This window comes from Heloderma suspectum, chromosome 7 (assembly GCF_057233095.1).
Source record: "Heloderma suspectum isolate Gila_16-S chromosome 7, 16-S_ref, whole genome shotgun sequence".
Taxonomy (NCBI): domain Eukaryota; kingdom Metazoa; phylum Chordata; class Lepidosauria; order Squamata; family Helodermatidae; genus Heloderma; species Heloderma suspectum.
In genome coordinates, this window is record NC_139464.1 from 5,305,327 (window position 1) to 5,323,707 (window position 18,381).

An 18,381-nucleotide genomic window follows, 5' to 3' on the forward strand; every position below is an offset into this window, starting at 1 on the left:
TGGCATTGAGGGCACGCATGGCCGGCAGTGGCTGAGTGCCCACAGACCAGAGCCCCCTGCACTCGCTCCTCCTGGTCACCACTGCAACCTGCTTGTTCCCCTGCCTCTTGCTCTCGCCCAGGCGACTGTGGTGGTGAGGGGCAGGAGCAGGAGATTCCCCCCCCCCCGTTTGCTCCCTGGCTCGCCGCCTGCCAAGCAAGCAAGCGGGAGCCACGATGGGGAAGAGGAGGAGGAGTAATGGCAGCGGGTGACCATGGCGGCGAGAAGGCAGGCTCACTGAGGGAGGGGCCCACGGAGGGCGCCTTGTTCCAGGGCCCTCCAAAACCTGGACCTGGAACTGGCAACTTGGAAAGGCCCGGTTACCTGTGCACGTGCCACCCTAAGCGTCTCGTTCCCCAAGAATACTGAATTCAGCTTTCTTTTTGTTTTTTAAACAAAGCAAGTTTCTAGGTCCCAAGACATGGTCTGAAGGCACAGGAGGCAGCCACTTTGCTGAAGCTAAGCAGGGCTGGGTCTGGTCAGTACTTGGAGGGCAGACCCCCTGGGAACCGCATGTGTTCCATAATGGAAGAAAGGTGGGATATAAGTGTAATAATATAATACACACACACACACACACACACACACACACTCCTAGGGCCTGCAGAACTCTCAGTACACCAACCAGTAGCTGAATAAGATTGGGATTGGGGCTCCACTGGCCTAGAGAACCCCTTTCCAAGTCTAGCAAAACAAAAATTATGCCACAGAAAATTTGCAGAATTGCACACAAAGACTGTCCAGAACATTACATTCTTTCACGGACTATCCACCTCCTGCCTGTGGTTTTTGGGATCTCACTGCTGTATTGGAAGAAAGCTATGTTGGAGTAGTTCAACTTTTTATTAAAGTACAAAGAAGCAGATTATTGCATCCCGTTATAATACAGGGTACTCCCCCCTCACCCCCTACCCCCGTCGCGCAGTGCTGTGAATAGTTACACCACAGCCAGATACAAAGCCTTCTTCACCCCCCTCCCCAGATCCACACTCAAGCGCTACTTCGTGTAATTCTAAAAGGCAGGAAGTCAAGATAAAAAGGCTACAGGGAGTGCATTCTAGACAAAGTACAGCGTGTTAAGAGTCCTGATACTACAGAAGTCTGTTAAAGGATTTTTAAAAAAATGAAACGAGAATCCTGATGTTAAACAATTAATACTTTTGATAGAACCTCACGGTTTTGCCTTCCCACCGTAGCCTGGTTACATGCAGATTTGGCACAGATACACACTTGCTCTAATACTCTTCTTCAGCATCTTCTTCCTCCCCGTCAGCCGAATCCCGCCCAACTTCTTCATAATCCTTCTCCAGGGCAGCCAGGTCCTCCCGGGCTTCGGAGAACTCCCCCTCCTCCATGCCCTCCCCAACGTACCAATGCACAAAGGCCCGCTTGGCGTACATCAGGTCAAACTTGTGGTCCAGGCGGGCCCAGGCCTCAGCTATGGCCGTGGTGTTGCTCAGCATGCAGACGGCCCGCTGCACCTTCGCCAGGTCTCCCCCGGGCACCACTGTGGGGGGCTGGTAGTTGATGCCCACCTTGAAGCCAGTTGGGCACCAGTCCACAAACTGGATGGACCTCCTGGTTTTAATGGCTGCGATAGCCGCATTGACGTCCTTGGGCACAACGTCCCCCCGGTACAACAAGCAGCAAGCCATGTATTTGCCTCGGCGAGGGTCGCATTTCACCATCTGGTTGGAGAACTCAAAACAGGCATTGGTGATCTCCGGCACAGAGAGCTGCTCGTGGTAGGCCTTCTCTGCTGAGATGATGGGGGCGTAGGTGGTCAAAGGGAAGTGGATCCGGGGGTAAGGCACCAAGTTGGTCTGGAATTCTATCAGGTCGACATTCAAGGCACCGTTAAACCTCAGGGAAGCTGTTACAGAGGAGACAATTTGCCCGATCAGCCGGTTGAGGTTGGTGTAGGTTGGACGCTCGATGTCAAGGTTGCGGTTGCAGATGTCGTAGATGGCCTCGTTGTCCACCATGAAGGAGCAGTCCGAGTGCTCCAGGGTAGTGTGGGTGGTCAGGATGGAGTTGTAGGGCTCCACCACTGCAGTGGAGACCTGTGGGGCAGGGTACACCGAGAACTCCAGTTTCGACTTCTTGCTGTATTCTACTGAGAGTCGCTCCATCAGAAGAGAAGTGAAGCCTGACCCTGTACCTCCACCAAAGCTGTGGAAGACCAAGAAACCTTGGAGGCCACTGCACTGGTCAGCCTGTGTTAGCAAGAGGAATTTGGTTATTAGCATTGACTGCCAGCATGCCAAGAGTTGGGTGAGTAACTAAGGATGTTGCTAGTCTGTTCCTGGAGCTCTCCTTGAGACCTTTTGTGGACAAACAACAGATTGAAAGAGATACTCTGGGACAGTATCTTCCAAGCTTTTGCTAGCCAAGCTTCTGATTGTGTCAGCCACCTGGTCACCTTCCTATTCCACAGTTCAGCCAGAGCTTCAAGAGGATCACCAGTTCTAGCAGCTGGAAAATTCCCCTGAGCATTCAGGAATCCTCCTAGATCCATTAGACGCCAGAGTGGACCATCATAATAAATTCCGCAGCTCTGTAGAAGTTCAGAGCCCCAGCAAATCCAGACCTTATTACAGCCTTCCCAACCTGATGCCTTCCAGATGTTTTGAACTACCAATCAGCATTCCTGACCATTGGCCATGCTGGCAGGGGCTGAAGGAAGTTGAAATCCAAACCTTCTGGAGGGCACCAGACTGAACAAAGTGGCCTCATTAGCTAGCGACCTCTCAGTGACAAAAGAGTTCTGAGAACACCTCTTCCCACAGACCACCTTCATTCTGGTCAGCAAAAAACGCATGGAAAGCATGCCCTGCCACATATGTGGGGTCAGATTTTAACAGAAGGGCCACAGTTGCCATGGAAGCCATAAAATCCTAACGAGGGGACCTCAGTGTGAGCGTTGACATTCCCCAACAAACTCACCTCTGTCTGCTCAGGAAGAGAGGCTGTTGGGCAGCAGGATGGGTGATACACCAACAGAATCCCAATCTGATCTCGATGCTTCATCACCAGGTGCATATACGAAATCAGCCTTCTTCAACCTGGTGCGCCTGCCAGATGCGTCAGACTACAACTCCTAGCATCCCCCAAACTGCCAAACAGAGTACCTCAGTAGGGGGATAGGCCACTGCAACTCCTCCTTCCCACCCAACAGATCTAACCGGCTGTCACACTCAAAAGCCTGGTGGGTCACGTTGACGCCACCCTCCTCGCCCAACCAGGTTTCAACCACAAATGCTAAGTAAGCTTGTTCAGCTTTACTAATCTATTTTTTAATGAATTTCGGAGACCAGGTGCCATCACATCATCCCCATTCACCAAGCTTTCCCCTGCCGCTGACGAGCCTCGGGGAAAACTGCTTAGCCACTTACCATTTTGCGAATCCTGCCCAGGACCGTGTCAATGATTTCCTTCCCGATGGTGTAGTGGCCCCGGGCGTAGTTGTTCGCAGCGTCTTCTTTGCCACTGATCAGCTGCTCAGGATGGAAGAGGGAGTGATATGCACCTGTGCGGATCTCATCTAGAGGGAGAAATAAGAGGCAGCTGACAAGCTTGATAAACAGGAATTGCCCCTTGGCTATCCTTATATTTATCATTGCTTACCTACATGAGAAGCCCAAAGAGGCAAGTTTAGGTTATTTCCACACTAGCCCTTTTCTTTGGACTCATCAGCCTACATTCACACACATATCATGTTGTTACATCACTGCAGTCCAGTGTTCCATTGCCTTCCTGCATCTTTTCAGAACAGATTTGTGGTGATTTGGGGGCAGGGGAGAGGGCAATAAAACAGAAGGGCAGAACCAGCCTGTCCAGCGGGAACCGCTTATGTCCTTCCAGGGCTCCTACGCATTCAACCTTTCCTGTTTGCTGGTCCTGCCCATTTTACTGCTTCCTGTTGATCAAGGCTGAGGAATTAGTGATAACAGCTTGTTAATTGCCCCAGTGTCAGTTTCTGTTCTCACAGTGGGGGAAGCCTTTAGTTACAGATTTCCTTATTTTCCTTTATTTTTAAATAGCAAAAGAATGCTATTGCACTATAAGATGTTAAGAAAAATAATGCAGGGAAACTAGTAATTAAAGCCCACTGGGAACTGTTGCACCTGTTCTATTTCTATCGGATATACAGCTCTTGAAGACACAGGAGGCTTCCCAGGCATAAAGTGGCAAGGAAGGCCATAGCTCAGTGGCAGAACATCTGTCTTGCATACAGACTGTCCCAGGTTCAGTCCCCAGCATCTCCAGCTAGGGCTGAAGTAAAGGAACCAGAGGGCCAACTTCAGATAAGACAGCTTCCTATGTACTAACACTAGCCAAGGATGGGGAACTGCTAGCAGCATCCACTATTAAGCAGGAATGGATGAAACTGTCAGTTCTCTCACTTCCTAATTTTTCCAGTCTTACATTTGGTTCATCCCAAAGTTTGAGAATTTTTTTTAAAGTACTTGAAAATTCATATACATTTCTTCTAATATGTGCATTTTCCCTTGCAATTTTGTCCTATACGTTTCTGCGAGCAATTTCCTCAGTATAACGCATTTTTTAATACTCTTTTGAGTAATGTACACATTTGCGTCTGCACTTTCCCCTCATAGATGCCTGCTTGTACACATTTTGTGCCTGGAAAACTCCACTGCAAAATTCAGAGAAATGCGAAGTTTGAAGAATAACAGAATTTGAGTTTGTGCAATGCAGGAGCAGGAGTACCGAAGGGGGGGGGCAGTCACTGTGGGCCAGATGATGTCAGGGGGCGTGGCCCCATTCCAGACAACAAGTCAGGGGGCATAGCCTGTCACCCTTATTTTTCTTTTTTTCTTTGCGCTGAAAGGAGGCATGGAACTGTGCTTCCTCCCAGCACGGAGAAAGAGATCCAGGCCACCCTCCAACCCTACAGCTCTCCCTAATCTTACATTGAAGAGAACAATGGAACATAACAATCTTACAATGGGAAGGGGGGCACGGACTTACCTGTATGGGACATAGCGGCTGCTCTCCCTGGCGTGGCCAAGTCCTGTTTCCTAACGCCCATGCTTCTATCTCCGATCTGAGAGTAGAGTTAAGAGCAGAGGTTCTGCTCCTGGCACATACCAGCCGGGGAACCTCTGCTGTTATCTCTGATCTTGGATCAGAGATAACAGCCGGGGGACACCCTCCGAGGGGATTCCTCCGGGGATGGGGCTCACAGCCGAGACCTCACCCCCTGGAGGAACCCCAAGATGCTGCGTGGTCGGGGTGCCACACAGGCTGGAGGTTTTAAAACCCTGACGCATTGGTTTTAAGGAGCAAAATGTGAATCAACAACTCTCGTCTGTCCCTACTTTCCAGACACCAAACAGAAGAACCAGAAGACCTTTCTGCTGCTCCCAATAGATCTGTGCAGATTTCATTACCTATAACAGTAGGCTCCAAGTCAATGAACACTGCCCTGGGTACGTGCTTCCCGGATGCAGTTTCACAGAAGAACGTCTCAAATGAGGAATCCACTTGCTCGGCTTCTGGCAGGATTTTCTGAGCAGCCTGATTTCCGGGGATGGTTCCGTCCACCTGAATTCCATGTTCCAGACAGTAGAGCTCCCAACAGGCATTGCCCATTTGAACTCCAGCTTGGCCAATGTGGATTGACAGGCACTCCCTCTGGAAAGGAAGAGGCAGATCCAGATGTTTTGACAGGCGCAATCAGCTCGTCTTCGCTTGACAAGCTCAATCAGCAACTGCAGGGGGCTCTTGTCAGTGGGCCCCTGCTGGGGTGCGGGCCCTCAGCAGGTGCCCAGCCATGCCTAACCTTGGCGCCAGGCCTGGACTTCCCCACCACTGTGCATGATTACTAGCAGCAAAACATGCACGCACAGCTGCCAGTTTGGATGCTACCTGTGGGTGCACCCCCTGCTTCTGGTATGGCGACATAAGAAGAGCCATGCCGGATCAGTCCAAGGGTCCATCTGTGACCCGTTCCAAATGGGCCCTTCCTGACACTTGGTCACCTGCGTTGTCCTTCTGGTCTCTTCAGACATGGTAGCGTACTCCTTGTTTCCCACCACCGAGCCCATGCACTAAGCAAGGGCGGTTTAGCCAGGGCCTCAGCCAATGTTTAGAGAAGGGGCCGTAGCTCAGTGGTAGAGCCCCTGCTTTGCAGGCAGAAGGCCCCCAATTAGATTTCTGGCATCTCCGGGTAGGGCTGGAAATATTCCTGCCTGAAACCCCGGAGAGCTGCTGCTGCCAATCAGCACTGACAGTGCTGGGCTAGATGGACCAGGGGCCTGACTCGGTACAAGGCGGCTCCCTCTGTTCCTGTGTACACTTCCCACTCCAAGATTAGGCTACACAACAATTAATATCACCCTCTCTCCCTTTATTACTGGGAATTTCTCCATGCACGGAGTACGCAGGGTGGAGTAGGCAGATTAGGGCTACTCCATGCTATCCCCACAACAACCCCTGAGGAAGGTTAGACCAGCCTTCCCCATCCTGGTACCCTCTGGATGTGTTGGAGCTGGCTGGGGGACTCTAAGAGTTGTAGCCCAACTCATCTGGAGGGTGCCAGGTGGGGGGAAAGCCGAGAGAATTAGGCCAAGAGAATTGGACTAGCTTAAGACCACCCAACAAGAGCTCCATGGCTAAGTGGGCATTTGAGTCTTTCTATTCCAGTCTTCCCCAGCCTGGTGCCCTCTGGATGTGCTGAACTACAGCTCCCACCATCCCTAGCAAGCATGGCCAATGGCCCTGTCCACTGGGGTGATGGGAAATGTAGTCCGACACATCTGGAGGGCACCAAGCTGGATAAGGCTGCTCTAACCCACTACACCACACTGGCTCCAAAGACGCATGACTTGTATGCAAGTTAAAATGACTCCGAGGACAATCTCTGGAGGAGAATCCAAGGTGAAGGAACCACTAAACCCAAGGCTCTGCCAGGCTCACGCTGGCAGAATGGGAGGAGGGAGCTGAACATTTCCCAGGTGTCTCTCTTCTTCAGCTGTGCCCCCCCCCCCCGGATTTTCCCTTCTATTGATCCCACTGGGCGAGAATAGGGCCGGTGTCATGGGTGGGCGGGGCACTGGGCGAGGCCCCACGCCCCAGCAGCAGCCCACTGGCAAGAGCTCCCTGGAGTTGCTCCTCTTCTTCCCCACCGCAGCGGCTCCTTCAGCTGCTTCTACTCTGGTTCAGGCAACGGTGGAGGTGAGAAGGGGGGAGCGGATGCCCCTGCCTCCCTGCCCATCAAGCAAGCAAGCGGTGGCAGTGATGAGGAAGAGGAGCAGCAAGAGCGGCGGGCGACCATGGCAGTGAGATGGTGGATTCACTCAGGCAGGGGGGACCCATGGAAGGCAGCTTGCCCATGGGCCCTCAAAAACTGGAGCTGGCACTGGGTGAGAAAATAAGTATACCAGGTCCAGGACTGGTGTGAGTCTCCCCCACCCAATTTCAGGGGCATGCTGGGGGAACAGGAGGGCTTTGGATCTGGGGGGATCTAACGCCTCCCCCGATCTATCCCTAGAAGACCCCCTTTTTGCTCACCTAGGCCTTTTGACATCATTGCGCTCACCCTGGCCTTTTGAAACCTTTAGAACATTTTATTTTAAAGCTGACATTAATATTTTATCCTCCACTTTGACAATGTTTGATTACTCTGTTTTTACCCATTACGGCAGGGGTGGGCAGAAAGTAGAGCTCCAGACGTTTTGGATTTCAGCGCCCAGAAGCTCCTGTCAATGGACAGGAATGGTGGGAGTTGAAGTCCAAAACATCCGGAGTCTACTTTCTGCCCCCCACCCCCACACTATGAGATTATTGTAACCCTTTTTCGGTATTTGTAATATTTGTGGTGAAATTGTATTTGATTTGATATTTTATTGTATTACTTGGTTTGTGTTTTAAGTTTTGTCGATTAAACTGAACATCACCTAGAGCTCTAGGCCAATACGTGAATAATTACATTTAAATAATACATAAACAAGCAAACAAATAAAGGGTAAAAGTTCAGCACTCTTGACAGTGGTTAGCCAAACAGCTACAAGAATTGAATTAAGTGGTCATTCACAGCCCTTAAGCCCCCAGCATGGGATAACCAGGAGTTTCCTGCCTTGGTTCCATTCTTATCGATTGTGGCTAGCGGTTGCCAGTGGACTCTGCTGCACTAATAAGCAATGCTGTTGCGTGACAGAGGGCTTTGTGGCCAGAGCCTTTGGCAAGGCCTGGCCGAGCGTCTGTGATGTCAAGGAAGGACGAGGCAACCAGGAGAGATGAACATATACATACGTTCAAATATATATACATATACATACGTTCAAATATATACGTATTTATACATATATATATCAAATATATATACATATAAAAAGGTAAAGGTGTCCCCAACCAGTCGTGTCCGACTCTAGGGTGCGGTGCTCATCCCCATTTCTAAGCCGAAGAGCCAGCGCTGTCCGAAGACGCTTCCGTGGTCATGTGGCCGGTGTGACTGAACACTGAGGCGCACGGAACGCTGTTACCTTTCCCGCCGAGGCGGTACCTATTTATCTACTTGCAATTTCTTGCTTTCGAACTGCTAGGTTGGCAGGAGCTGGGACTGAAGACGGGAGCTCACTCCGTCACGCGGCACTCGGGTCTCGAACTGCTGTCCTCCCAACCTTCCGGTCTGCAGTTCAGCATCTTAACCACTAAGCCACCGCAGTATACGTATATATATCAAATATATATCATATATATATATATATATATATAAAAAAAGGTAAAGGTGTCCCCAGCCAGTCGTGTCCGACTCTAGGGTGCGGTGCTCATCCCCGTTTCTAAGCCGAAGAGCCAGCGCGGTCCGAAGACGCTTCCGTGGCCATGTGGCCGGCATGACTGAACACCGAGGTGCACGGAACGCTGTTACCTTTCCCGCCGAGGCGGTACCTATTTATCTACTTGCAATTTCTTGCTTTCGAACTGCTGGGTTGGCAGGAGCTGGGACTGAAGACGGGAGCTCGCTCCGTCACGCGGCACTCGGGTCTCGAACTGCCGACCTGCCGACCTTCCAGTCTGCAGTTCAGCGTCTTAACCACTAAGCCACCACGGCCCCTCAAAAAAAATAAAAATAAAAAAATAATAAATATATATATATATATATAAAATATATATCAAATATATATACATATACATACGTTCAAATATTATGCAGATTGCTACCGTCTTCCGTCCTCTTCGCTGGCGATGCACGAGCAGCGCGCTGGTTTGAGAGGCAGCGTCCTCTGCGGCTGTCGGGCCCCGCACTTTTCACAGCAACTGACGGGGGGGGGGGAGCAGCCTGTCGCGTGGGAGGTGCCGCGTGTCCGCCGCCCCCGTCCTGAGCGTCCTGCCAATCAGTGCCATGAGATGCCTCCGTGCAGCGCCGGGGGGCGAGGGGAGGAGCCGTCACGAGGTCTTGGGCCAGGGCCAGAGCGCAGCACTAGCCCAGAGCCAAGCCCTCCTCGGGAACAGGTGGAAGCCCCGCTCAGTTGCCCGGCATACTTGGGATGCCCCAGCCGGGGCGCGGGGATGGGGATGGCGAAGGCGCAGGGCCCGGACGGGGCCCGCGCGCCCGGCTGCCGGCAAGGGCCAGCCGGACGCCCCCGAGGAGAGCCGCGCGGCCCGCCGCCCAGCTCGCGCGCCTGCGAGCCCGGCCGGGGCCGCCTCGCGCCTCTTCTTCCCCAGTTCGCCGGAGTCACCCAGCGGGCGCTCCGCCAGCCGGCAGCCGCTCCCTCGACAGCTCGCCAAGTGGCGCCACCTGCTCCGCGCAGAGCTGCGGCCGGCGACCCCCGGCGCCCGCCCAGCCGCCCTCCGGCAGAGCCCGTGGCGAGCCGAGGAGCCGGCGCGGAAGGGCCGCAGATGCCAGAGCGCGCGACGGCCGGCCGTGCTCGACGCTCCGGCATGCGCGGCGCGCTTCTGCTCCCCGGCCGCGGAAGATTAACGTCTCCCAGGTCGCTGCAGCGCCGCAAAACACGCTTCGGCTGCTTTCCCCGAACTTCCGTGGGGATAGTCAACGGGCAACCCGATAACGGAGAACAATAGGTCTTGGAGTCCAAAACGTTGCTGGGGAAGAAGTGAAGTCACCCTTCAGACAGACCGCCCAAACTACTCCGGCTCCTAGCGATTTTCCTGGGCCTGCTCATGAGTAAATCGACAATGGATCTCAGCCTCAGAATAAGGTGCTCTGCGCTGAAGAGAAATATTTTTGGAATTCTCCTCTCCCTGCAAGTAGTTAGCTTAATTAAGCGCTTTAACAAAAATGCAAGCGTTGGGGTCCTCTGCGGACTTTCCCAGAAGTTACAGTTAAGTAATTTCTAGCTTGACCGAGAGTCCACAGCCTTAAAAGGTTTGAACGAAAAAGATTTTTTAAAGAAAGAACAAATGTTGCTCTATTCTTTCAGCATATCAACCCTTGGGATTACAGTAGACAAAGGCAATATGGCAGTTTCCTCTTATACAGGGGAGGAGAAAAAAGGGGGGTTTGAAATCTGCAAAATACAGTGGTTTCCCACCTAAGCACGTCCATAACTGACGTGTGAAATAATGTAGGGGAAAGGGCAGGAGAGAAAGAAACGACGGCGAAAAAAAGGGTTTGGACTTCATGCTGCAGACTTCCACATTTTTTTGCCCCTGAAGATACAGACAGGAAAAGAGAGCTCAGCTGTCAGAAACCAGACCCATAACTTTGCAAGAAGATCAGCTAAGCCACTGGATAGAAAAATAACACTAGGGGGTGCGGCAGGGGGAGAAAGAGACACCCCTTAAAGCGCCCTTTTGCGACAACCTCGTTTTTACCTTATAAGGAGCAAAACACCAGCCCAATGAACTGGACGCTCATCGATAACTTCTCCAGAAAAGTGAACCCAAAGTTATAAGCAAGGCCCCCCGCCCAGAGAAATCAATACAGCCATCACGCCCTAGTCTAAAATCTGAACCACAACACGCAGGCTTACCATAATGGCTCTGGAGGCTTGCTATGATTTCAGCAAAACAGCTGCTTTCTTTGCTCCCAGCAAATTTATAACCCAGCCAGAGCTGACTCCACCTGAAGATGAAGTCCTCTGCTCATTTAAAGCGACAGAGACACTCTAAAAAACTTTTTCAGGAAAATGTTGAAATTCACCCTCGGAGCTGACTGCTGGTTGATCTCTGGAAACCTTCCACCGATGCTGGGTTTGGCGTTCAATGGCTGCTGGAAAAACTGCACATAGTTCATCCAACCATCTCTAGGCTGCTATGCCTTGCAGAGCTTTGAGCTAGGCAGAAATTCAACAGGTCGAGATTTACCAGCCCAGTAGATGTGGTTGGTGAGGAAAACTTCAGAGGTTAAATGTATATCTAATAGCGACATGGGCCTATTTCAAATTGTCAAAACACTTTGCCTTACACCATCTCCTGGTGACAGTTATCCATGCTCTGGTAACCTCCCGGTTGGATTACTACAATGTGTTCAGAGGCGGCCGCCTATCCCCATAGGACTGCTCCCTTAGAGACCTAGTTCTAGGCTATTATGGCTGTTCTCGCGAATCCTGTGCTGTTTCATATTTTGCATCATATTGTATTTTATTCTTTTAAATATTTGTATTGTATTTTATATTTTTAACTGTGTTTTAAAATGGCATTTCAGCTTTTTCACTGGTTGCAATCTGCCCACAGAACATTAGTTGTTGGGTGGATTAGAAATGTACGAACTAAAGAACATCCCAGCAGTGCTCACAGCTACCCCGTGAAGTAGACCAGAAGGGTGACTTTCATATGGCAGATGGGAGCAGAGGGAAGGTCTGCATCATTGGGCCCCTCAGGGAGCCGAGTTCCCCACTCAGTAGGCTCCCTTCTCTGCTATAGCATCTCTCTTGGCCGCGGCTGGACAGCATGATCCTGTGCAGGGCAGTGGGGAGTCCGTGGCCCTCGAGATGCTATTGGACTCCAACTTCTATCAGCCCCAGCCGGCACAGCAAGTGGCCAGGGATGATGGCAGCTTTAATCCAGGAACATCTTCACCATCACAGGTTTTGCACCCCTGTTAAGCAGAGTTTTCCCCAAGGCCCCATTCTCCCTCATCCAACACAGGGGAAGGTGCCATCGTCATACCGGTTTTCTCAAGAGGTGAACAAAGCTGAGGGGATGAGCAGCAGATGCACCCGTACCAACGTGGCAACGTGGACTGTACTGCAGTGAGTGGCCGACCTGGGGATGGGTCAGACTTTTGTTCATTCGATTTTGGATAAAAACTCCCCACATTTGCAAATCCCTTTGGACATGGGATGGAAAGAACTTGAGATTTTTGTAAAAAAAATCAAAGGTGGGAGAAAGCCAAAGGGACAGATTCATTCAGGCAGGCCCAGGGCTGGCAGTGCTTCGCTCCTAGCCTGGGTTTGAATCCCTGGGTGTTCAGCCATGTCTGCGGTGCTCAGTTAGGGTTGCTTTTTTCTCTCCTCCTCTTTAGCGGTGCCATGGCAGGGCAGGCACAGCGGGGTCCTCTCCATCCGGGGAACAGCAGGGCCTACTGAATTTGGCCAGCGCAGATGGCTGAGGGTTTTGTTTTGTTTTGGAATTTACCAAAATTCGCACATTTCTTCAGACGCACATCAGAAAGGACTTGAGTTGTAAAAATGAGATGAGCCAGTGTGGTGTAGTGGCTGGAGTGTTGGACTGGGAGCTGGGAGATCCAGGTTCTAGTCCCCACTCGGCCATGGAAGCTCGCTGGGTGACTTTGGGCCAGTCACAGACTCTCACAGGGTTGTTGTGGTGAGGATAGAGAGCAGGAGGATTATGTCCACCGCCTTGGGTTCCTTAAAGAGGAAAAAAGGTGGGATATAAATGTAATAAATAAACAAACATGAATGTGGGAGAAAGCGAAACGGACAGTTTCAGGCATCCCTAGATTGACCCCTGGATGTAACGAGGCAGCTTTCCCCAACCAGGCGCCATCCATGTGTGTTAGACTACATCTCCGAGCATCCGCCAGCTAGACTTGGTGCTGGGAATTGTAGTCCAACACACCTAGATGGCGCCTGGTTGGGGAAAGCTGCAACGGGGAATACCAAGCTGGCGTTTGAAAAGGTTGGGGCAAAAACGGCGCCGGCTGAGATTTCGTGCTGACTCCCACCCCGTGTAAGCACCGTACATTCCAAAGTCCAAGGATGGATTCTCAAATCCTTAGAGAAGAAAAAAAGCGTATGAACCTCAGACTTAAGGGGCCATGACAGCTGTGTACCACATCCATTATAATCCCAAGGTCCAAAAATGGCATTCTAAAACTCTGAATACATATGGTGAGCTATTACATTCTTCAGGGGAATCGGCCCTGGGAAAAGGAAAGGGTCAGGCGGCTCTCCTCATCTCTGTTTCGGTGGTTTTGAACCTCTTTCAGCCCGAGGGCCAAATTCAGTTTTGGAGAAGCTCTGGGGGGCCACAATCCTGTGGTGGGCGGGGCCAAAGGCAAAGGGGTGTGACCAAAAGCAAAGGGGCAGGGCCAAGTACCAACCTGTTTTAACGTAAAGCTCTTACTGTAGGGACTGGGCCCAGTATTTATTTATTTATTTATTTATTTATTTCATTTCTATACCGCCCAATAGCCGAACCTCTGCAGAAGAGCTCCAAGAAGCGATGACAACAGATTCTGTGTCAGACGTGGATGGGGAGATATGGAGTGTTAGGAGGGGCCTTAGCTCAGTGTGACAGGGCCCCTGCTTTGCATGCAGAAGGCCCCAGGTTCGATCCCCGGCTTCTCCAGGTAGGGTGAGGAAAGAATCCTGCCTGAAACCCTGGAGAGCCACTGCTGCCAGCCAGTGTCAACAATACTGGACTGGATGGGCCAAGGATCTGACTCAGTACAAGGCAGCTTTCTGTGTTCCGATGTTCCTAAATGTTCTCAAGCCACCAAGATTGCAGAAACTGGTGAGAACAGTAGTGCCAGAGAGGGTGAAGCCCAGCTGCAGCCTGATCATTTCGATGACCGCCAAGTTGAAGCCTCAAAATCCAGGGGAATGCAGGCAAAGTGGAGGAGCTGGTAGGAATACGAGACCCCAGGGTCAGTCATCAGTTGAAGGGGAGGCAACTTAAGGTCACGAGATGCATCAAAATACCCGCAGCCAAAGAGGAGACCCCCTGGAAAGGCCCACCTTGAGGGCGGGACCTAGTAGCCCCTTCTGGTTGAGAAGGGAGGCCCAGATTGAAACCCAGAGTGGATTCACCGCTTCACTGACATTGGAGCCACCAGCCTCAGGTGCTAACCTTCTACTTTGACTAGCAGTCTTTCCAGGGTCCCCCGCAGAGCGGGGCCTTTCTCTGCCTTTCTCTGCTACCCAGAATCCTTTTAACAGGAGATGCCAGAGACCAAACCTGGGGCCTCCTGTCTGTAAAGTGTGTGCTCTACCATTAAGCTATGGCCCATTCCCAAAATGCGGCCTGGTTCAGTCCTTGGCATCTCCAGCAGTCCTAAGTACAAGCGGGTGGTGGGATCTGGGAGACCTGCTCTCAGTACACCCAAATGGCATTTTTTTCTTGATAAAGCACCATCCTTGTGCCATCAGATGAGCCAAATAGCAGGCAGGTCTCTGCCTGAAGGAGCTTACAATCTCACATTTCAACAGTGCTGTGGGGGGAGGCAGAGAGGGAGGCGAGCCAAGAGTAGCCGAGGGAGGCGAAGAATTCAAAGGGGCCAGATGAGCCAGCAGCTTGAGTCAGAATAAGGCAGGCCTTTGTCTACAGAGATCAGTGAAAATGCTCGTGGTGGCATCTTAAATTCAAGGGACAGAGAACGTCCTCTGCCACCTGTGACCTCGACAGCTGCTGCCAGTCAGAGCGAACAGCGCTGCATCAGAGGAGCACGCATCAGGCTCAAAGCCATTGTTTATTTTCTTAAAGTCTGTACGAGTTGCTGGCTTTGTGTGTTCACGCCGCAGCAGTCCTTTCAAAAAGAGTATCTGTCACAGAACCAGAGTCCTTAAAGTCTGGTCCTGAGTTCAGTGCAACATGCCTATGATTGCAGCCTAAGAACCTTCTTTTGAACTTTCAAAAATAATTTAAAATTTAGGTTCATCGGGGGGGAACAGTGGGGATTCCTCTCCCATTGGGGTGGGGCTTGGAGGAGGGCGGCCTCTGAAGGCCAAATGGGGCAACTCCATGGGCCGATTAGGCCAGGGTCCAGAGAGGTCCCCCATTCATGTTTTAAATAATGTAGGTTTCTGGCCCTCAAGGGGAGGGTGAAAACATGAGAACTCCACAGGGCTGCTAATGCTGCTCAAGTAGGGCTTCAGTGTCTTGCGCAGTGAGTCAACTGTATGCCCTATTTCATTATATACAGCCCAGTTTCCAGACAGCGCCAGCTCCAGGTTTTGGAGGGCCCTTGGGCAAGCTGCCCTCCGTGGGCCCCTCCCTTGGTGAGCCTGCCTTCTCCGCCATGGTCACCAGCTGCTCTCGCTCCTCCTCCTCTTTCCGGTCATTGCTACCAGCTGCTCGCCTGGCAGGCGGAGAGCCCGCGCCCTGCTCTAGATCCAGTCCTGGCTGCTTGCAAGCAAATGCAAGGAGCGAGGCAATCACGTAGTCAAGCTGGCAAGCAAAGGGTCAAGCGCGCAGGCTTCAGTCCAAGGAGTTTTAGGCAAAGACAGGAGTGGTCAAAATCCAGGCAGAGGTCAGAACACAGGCAGGTAATAAGGATCAGGGCCGCTGGGCAGCCCAGAAGGCCAGGAAACAGCATCAATCACAGGGCACGGCTCAGGAGGCAAGGTGCACGGCGAAGTGGATGGACCGAGTTGTTCCACCACGGGCTGGGCTCCTAGTGAAGGCCTTTGAGCCCAAAGCCAGCCGGACCGCACCCAGAGCTCAGCTGCAGCAACCAGAGCTCCCGTTCCAGAGCCCACCCCGAGGAGGCCCTTTCTCCCGAGGAGGCCTCTTCTGGAGGCGAGCCCTCCTTCGCACAGGGGCCCCGCTAGCCTGTCGCTTGAGGCAACGATGCTCCCGGGGAGCGGCTCAGCCGCTGCCTCCGAGGCAGGGCCCCTTTCTCCTGCCAGGGACGGCCCTGCAGCCCCCTCCCCCGAGGGCTCAGGCTCCTGTGGGTCCGGTGGGCGTCCCTGGTCCGGGCTGCCCTGGGCTTCTGGGCCTTTAGCTCCTCCGCTGAGGAGGACTCCTCCAGGCGGGGCATGACAGCCAGGGGGTGAGTAGACCGCGGCATCTCCCGCTCCTCCTTCTCAGCACCACCGTTGTCTGGGCCAGAGCGAGAGGCAGGTGAACTATCAGGCTGCAGTGGGGAAGAGGAGGAGCAACTCCAGGGGGCTCTTGCCAGTGGGCCCCTGCCGGGGTGCGGGCCCTCGGCAGGGGCCCGTCCATACTGACCCATGATGCCAGCCCTGCTCCCAGACGCCCCCTCCCTCTCTTTCTTGGGACTAGGAGAAACTCTGCTGCAGGCCTGTGCTAAGAGCCCTGCCAGAGAGCAGGAGGGGAGCCAAGTTAATGAACCTGTTACCTTACTGGTTTCGATATGGAGCCTGAAATCGGTATTTAAGGTTCAACGACCAAACACGGCCCTTACAATGGGCTTGCTGCCTCAGGAGAAAGGAGCCGATGCCAGAGGCCCCTTTAAAAATAACAGGCATGTCTTAACAGGTGGCCAACCAGACATGGGGAAGGGTGGAAATGTGGCAGAGGGTTCGGAGAGAGAAGGGCTGGGTGAAAGGACTTCAGAGTGACACCGTGGGTGGGAGAAATGTAATGGGCAGGAGGAAGAGCAGAGGAACAAAGGATGCAATCCTGTTCTGCAGTTACATGGGCCGAGGGAGGAGTTGAGGAGTTGTCGGAAGCCCCCCCCCCCACATCGGCATGACAGGAGATATGCTGATGGTGCAACCGCTACACCAGCTGAACTCCCACGGAATGCAACCCTATACACACTTACTTGGGAGTAAGACAGAGGGGTCCTAGCACTAACAGCCAGAAGGCCTTGTGCAGCTATTCTGTCCCCCACTGGGGATGTGCGAATCAACAAAACCTGTGCTTGCCAAAGTTCTCCAAATTCCATCTCGAAACTTGTTCCAACCCAAGCCCTTATCAGGTTGTGAATTTTGTTTTTTCATTTTGCACAAAAATCTGTGCATATTTTCGTGCATATTTTTCTACATGTAAGCATCAATTGTGGATATCTTTGAAAGGTATGCATTCTTCTCCCATTGATTAAAGGGCATCTGTGCACATTTTTCAAAAGTATGCATTTTTCATGCACATTTTTCAAATGGATGCATGCTGTCAAACACATTTTTTTGGTCCACAAATCACATTGCAAGCTTGGAAATATACAGACTTCAACTGCAGATTGCATCCGAGTCTGAATAAATCCTGATAAAATGAACTGCAATGAATTTCTCATACATCCCTACTCCCCCCACCCTTTAATGGATTTTCCGCGGTAAGAAAAAAAAAACCACAAGAAGCAGAGGGAAAACACAAGGGGTGGGGGTGTTTACAAGTGGAGGATGTTGTCTGCCTGCCCCCATAAAATTCCATGAACGAGGTGGGGTGATTGCACATTAAAAGCCTCGCCTGGAAGCACCCTAAGTCCCATTGGACTCAATGGTGCTTACTGCTGAGTAGACATGAAAAGGATTGAACCGTTGATTCATGAGCACACATAGGCACAGGCTGTATGTATGTAGCAAAGTGACTCCAATGAGATAATGTGCAAGTACTTATAAGGATAGTCATGAATCTCTCAACCCGTCTTTAGTATGAGTCAAAACTCTCAAACCAGCCCTGGCTGTTCTTGTCAATTTGAAAGGCACCTAGCCAGAAAATTTCCAAGGATTAAGTTAAAACCATCTGTTTCCAAGCTCTGAAAGTCGCTGTATCTTTGCAAAAGATATCAAGCTGCAACGCAGGCAGCCCCTGGTTCAAACCCACTTGCTTCGCTGCAAGCTCACTTGGTGGGACTTTGGGTCTCGTGCTTGGGTGCCCTCCCGAATTTGCAGTGTGGGGAAAATGCTGACCTCCCTTGCAGGGTTGTTGTTAGGCAGCATGGGACTTGTAGTCCCACACATCTGGAGAGCACCAGGTTGAGGAAAGCTGTCTTAAAGATCACTGAGATAATTCATGTCAAGTTTTGCACACACTGGATAGTTTAAAATGCTAATATTAAATCAAAGCACTTTCTAAAATAAACGACTTGCTTGTCTTAAATGCCTCTTCTACCTTAAGAGGTGTGCAGGTTAGTACTGTGCCTCCAACGCTCTGCTTATAGAAGATTGTCTTCTGCCTTCTGTTGCTCCTTAACTCAGGGATGGGGAGCCACGTTTCAGCCAGAGGGCTGCAATCCCTTTCGGGAAACCTTCTGGAGCCTGCATGCCA

At 51.7% G+C, this 18,381-nt stretch overlaps 1 protein-coding gene across 5 annotated transcripts; it reads right to left on the reverse strand.

Moving 5' to 3' along the window:
* Window positions 1–860: 860 nt before the first annotated feature.
* Window positions 861–11,036, reverse strand: LOC146339288 (tubulin alpha-1A chain-like). Of its 5 annotated transcripts, none has more exons than XM_084808984.1 (5): window positions 10,998–11,036; window positions 5,528–5,697; window positions 5,454–5,483; window positions 3,435–3,583; window positions 866–2,255 (listed from the first exon to the last, which is right to left on the reverse strand). In XM_084808984.1, exons 2-5 carry the CDS (start codon window positions 5,646–5,648, stop codon window positions 1,275–1,277), a joined length of 1,281 nt encoding a protein of 426 aa, XP_084665110.1. In that variant the 5' UTR covers window positions 5,649–5,697; window positions 10,998–11,036; the 3' UTR covers window positions 866–1,274. The 5 variants fall into 5 exon arrangements, with proteins under 5 accessions (XP_084665106.1, XP_084665110.1, XP_084665108.1 ...); XM_084808982.1 differs by adding an exon at window positions 10,142–10,233 and having other exon boundaries at window positions 5,454–5,697; XM_084808980.1 differs by having other exon boundaries at window positions 861–2,255; window positions 5,454–5,697.
* Window positions 11,037–18,381: the final 7,345 nt, after the last annotated feature.

Coding starts and splice junctions, on each gene's coding strand:
- LOC146339288 (XM_084808980.1), bottom strand. Junction 3,584..5,453: donor CTTGGAGCCTACTGTTATAG/GTAATGAAATCT, acceptor TTCTCCCTCTAG/ATGAGATCCGCACAGGTGCA. Junction 2,256..3,434: donor TGGGCAGGATTCGCAAAATG/GTAAGTGGCTAA, acceptor TTGCTAACACAG/GCTGACCAGTGCAGTGGCCT.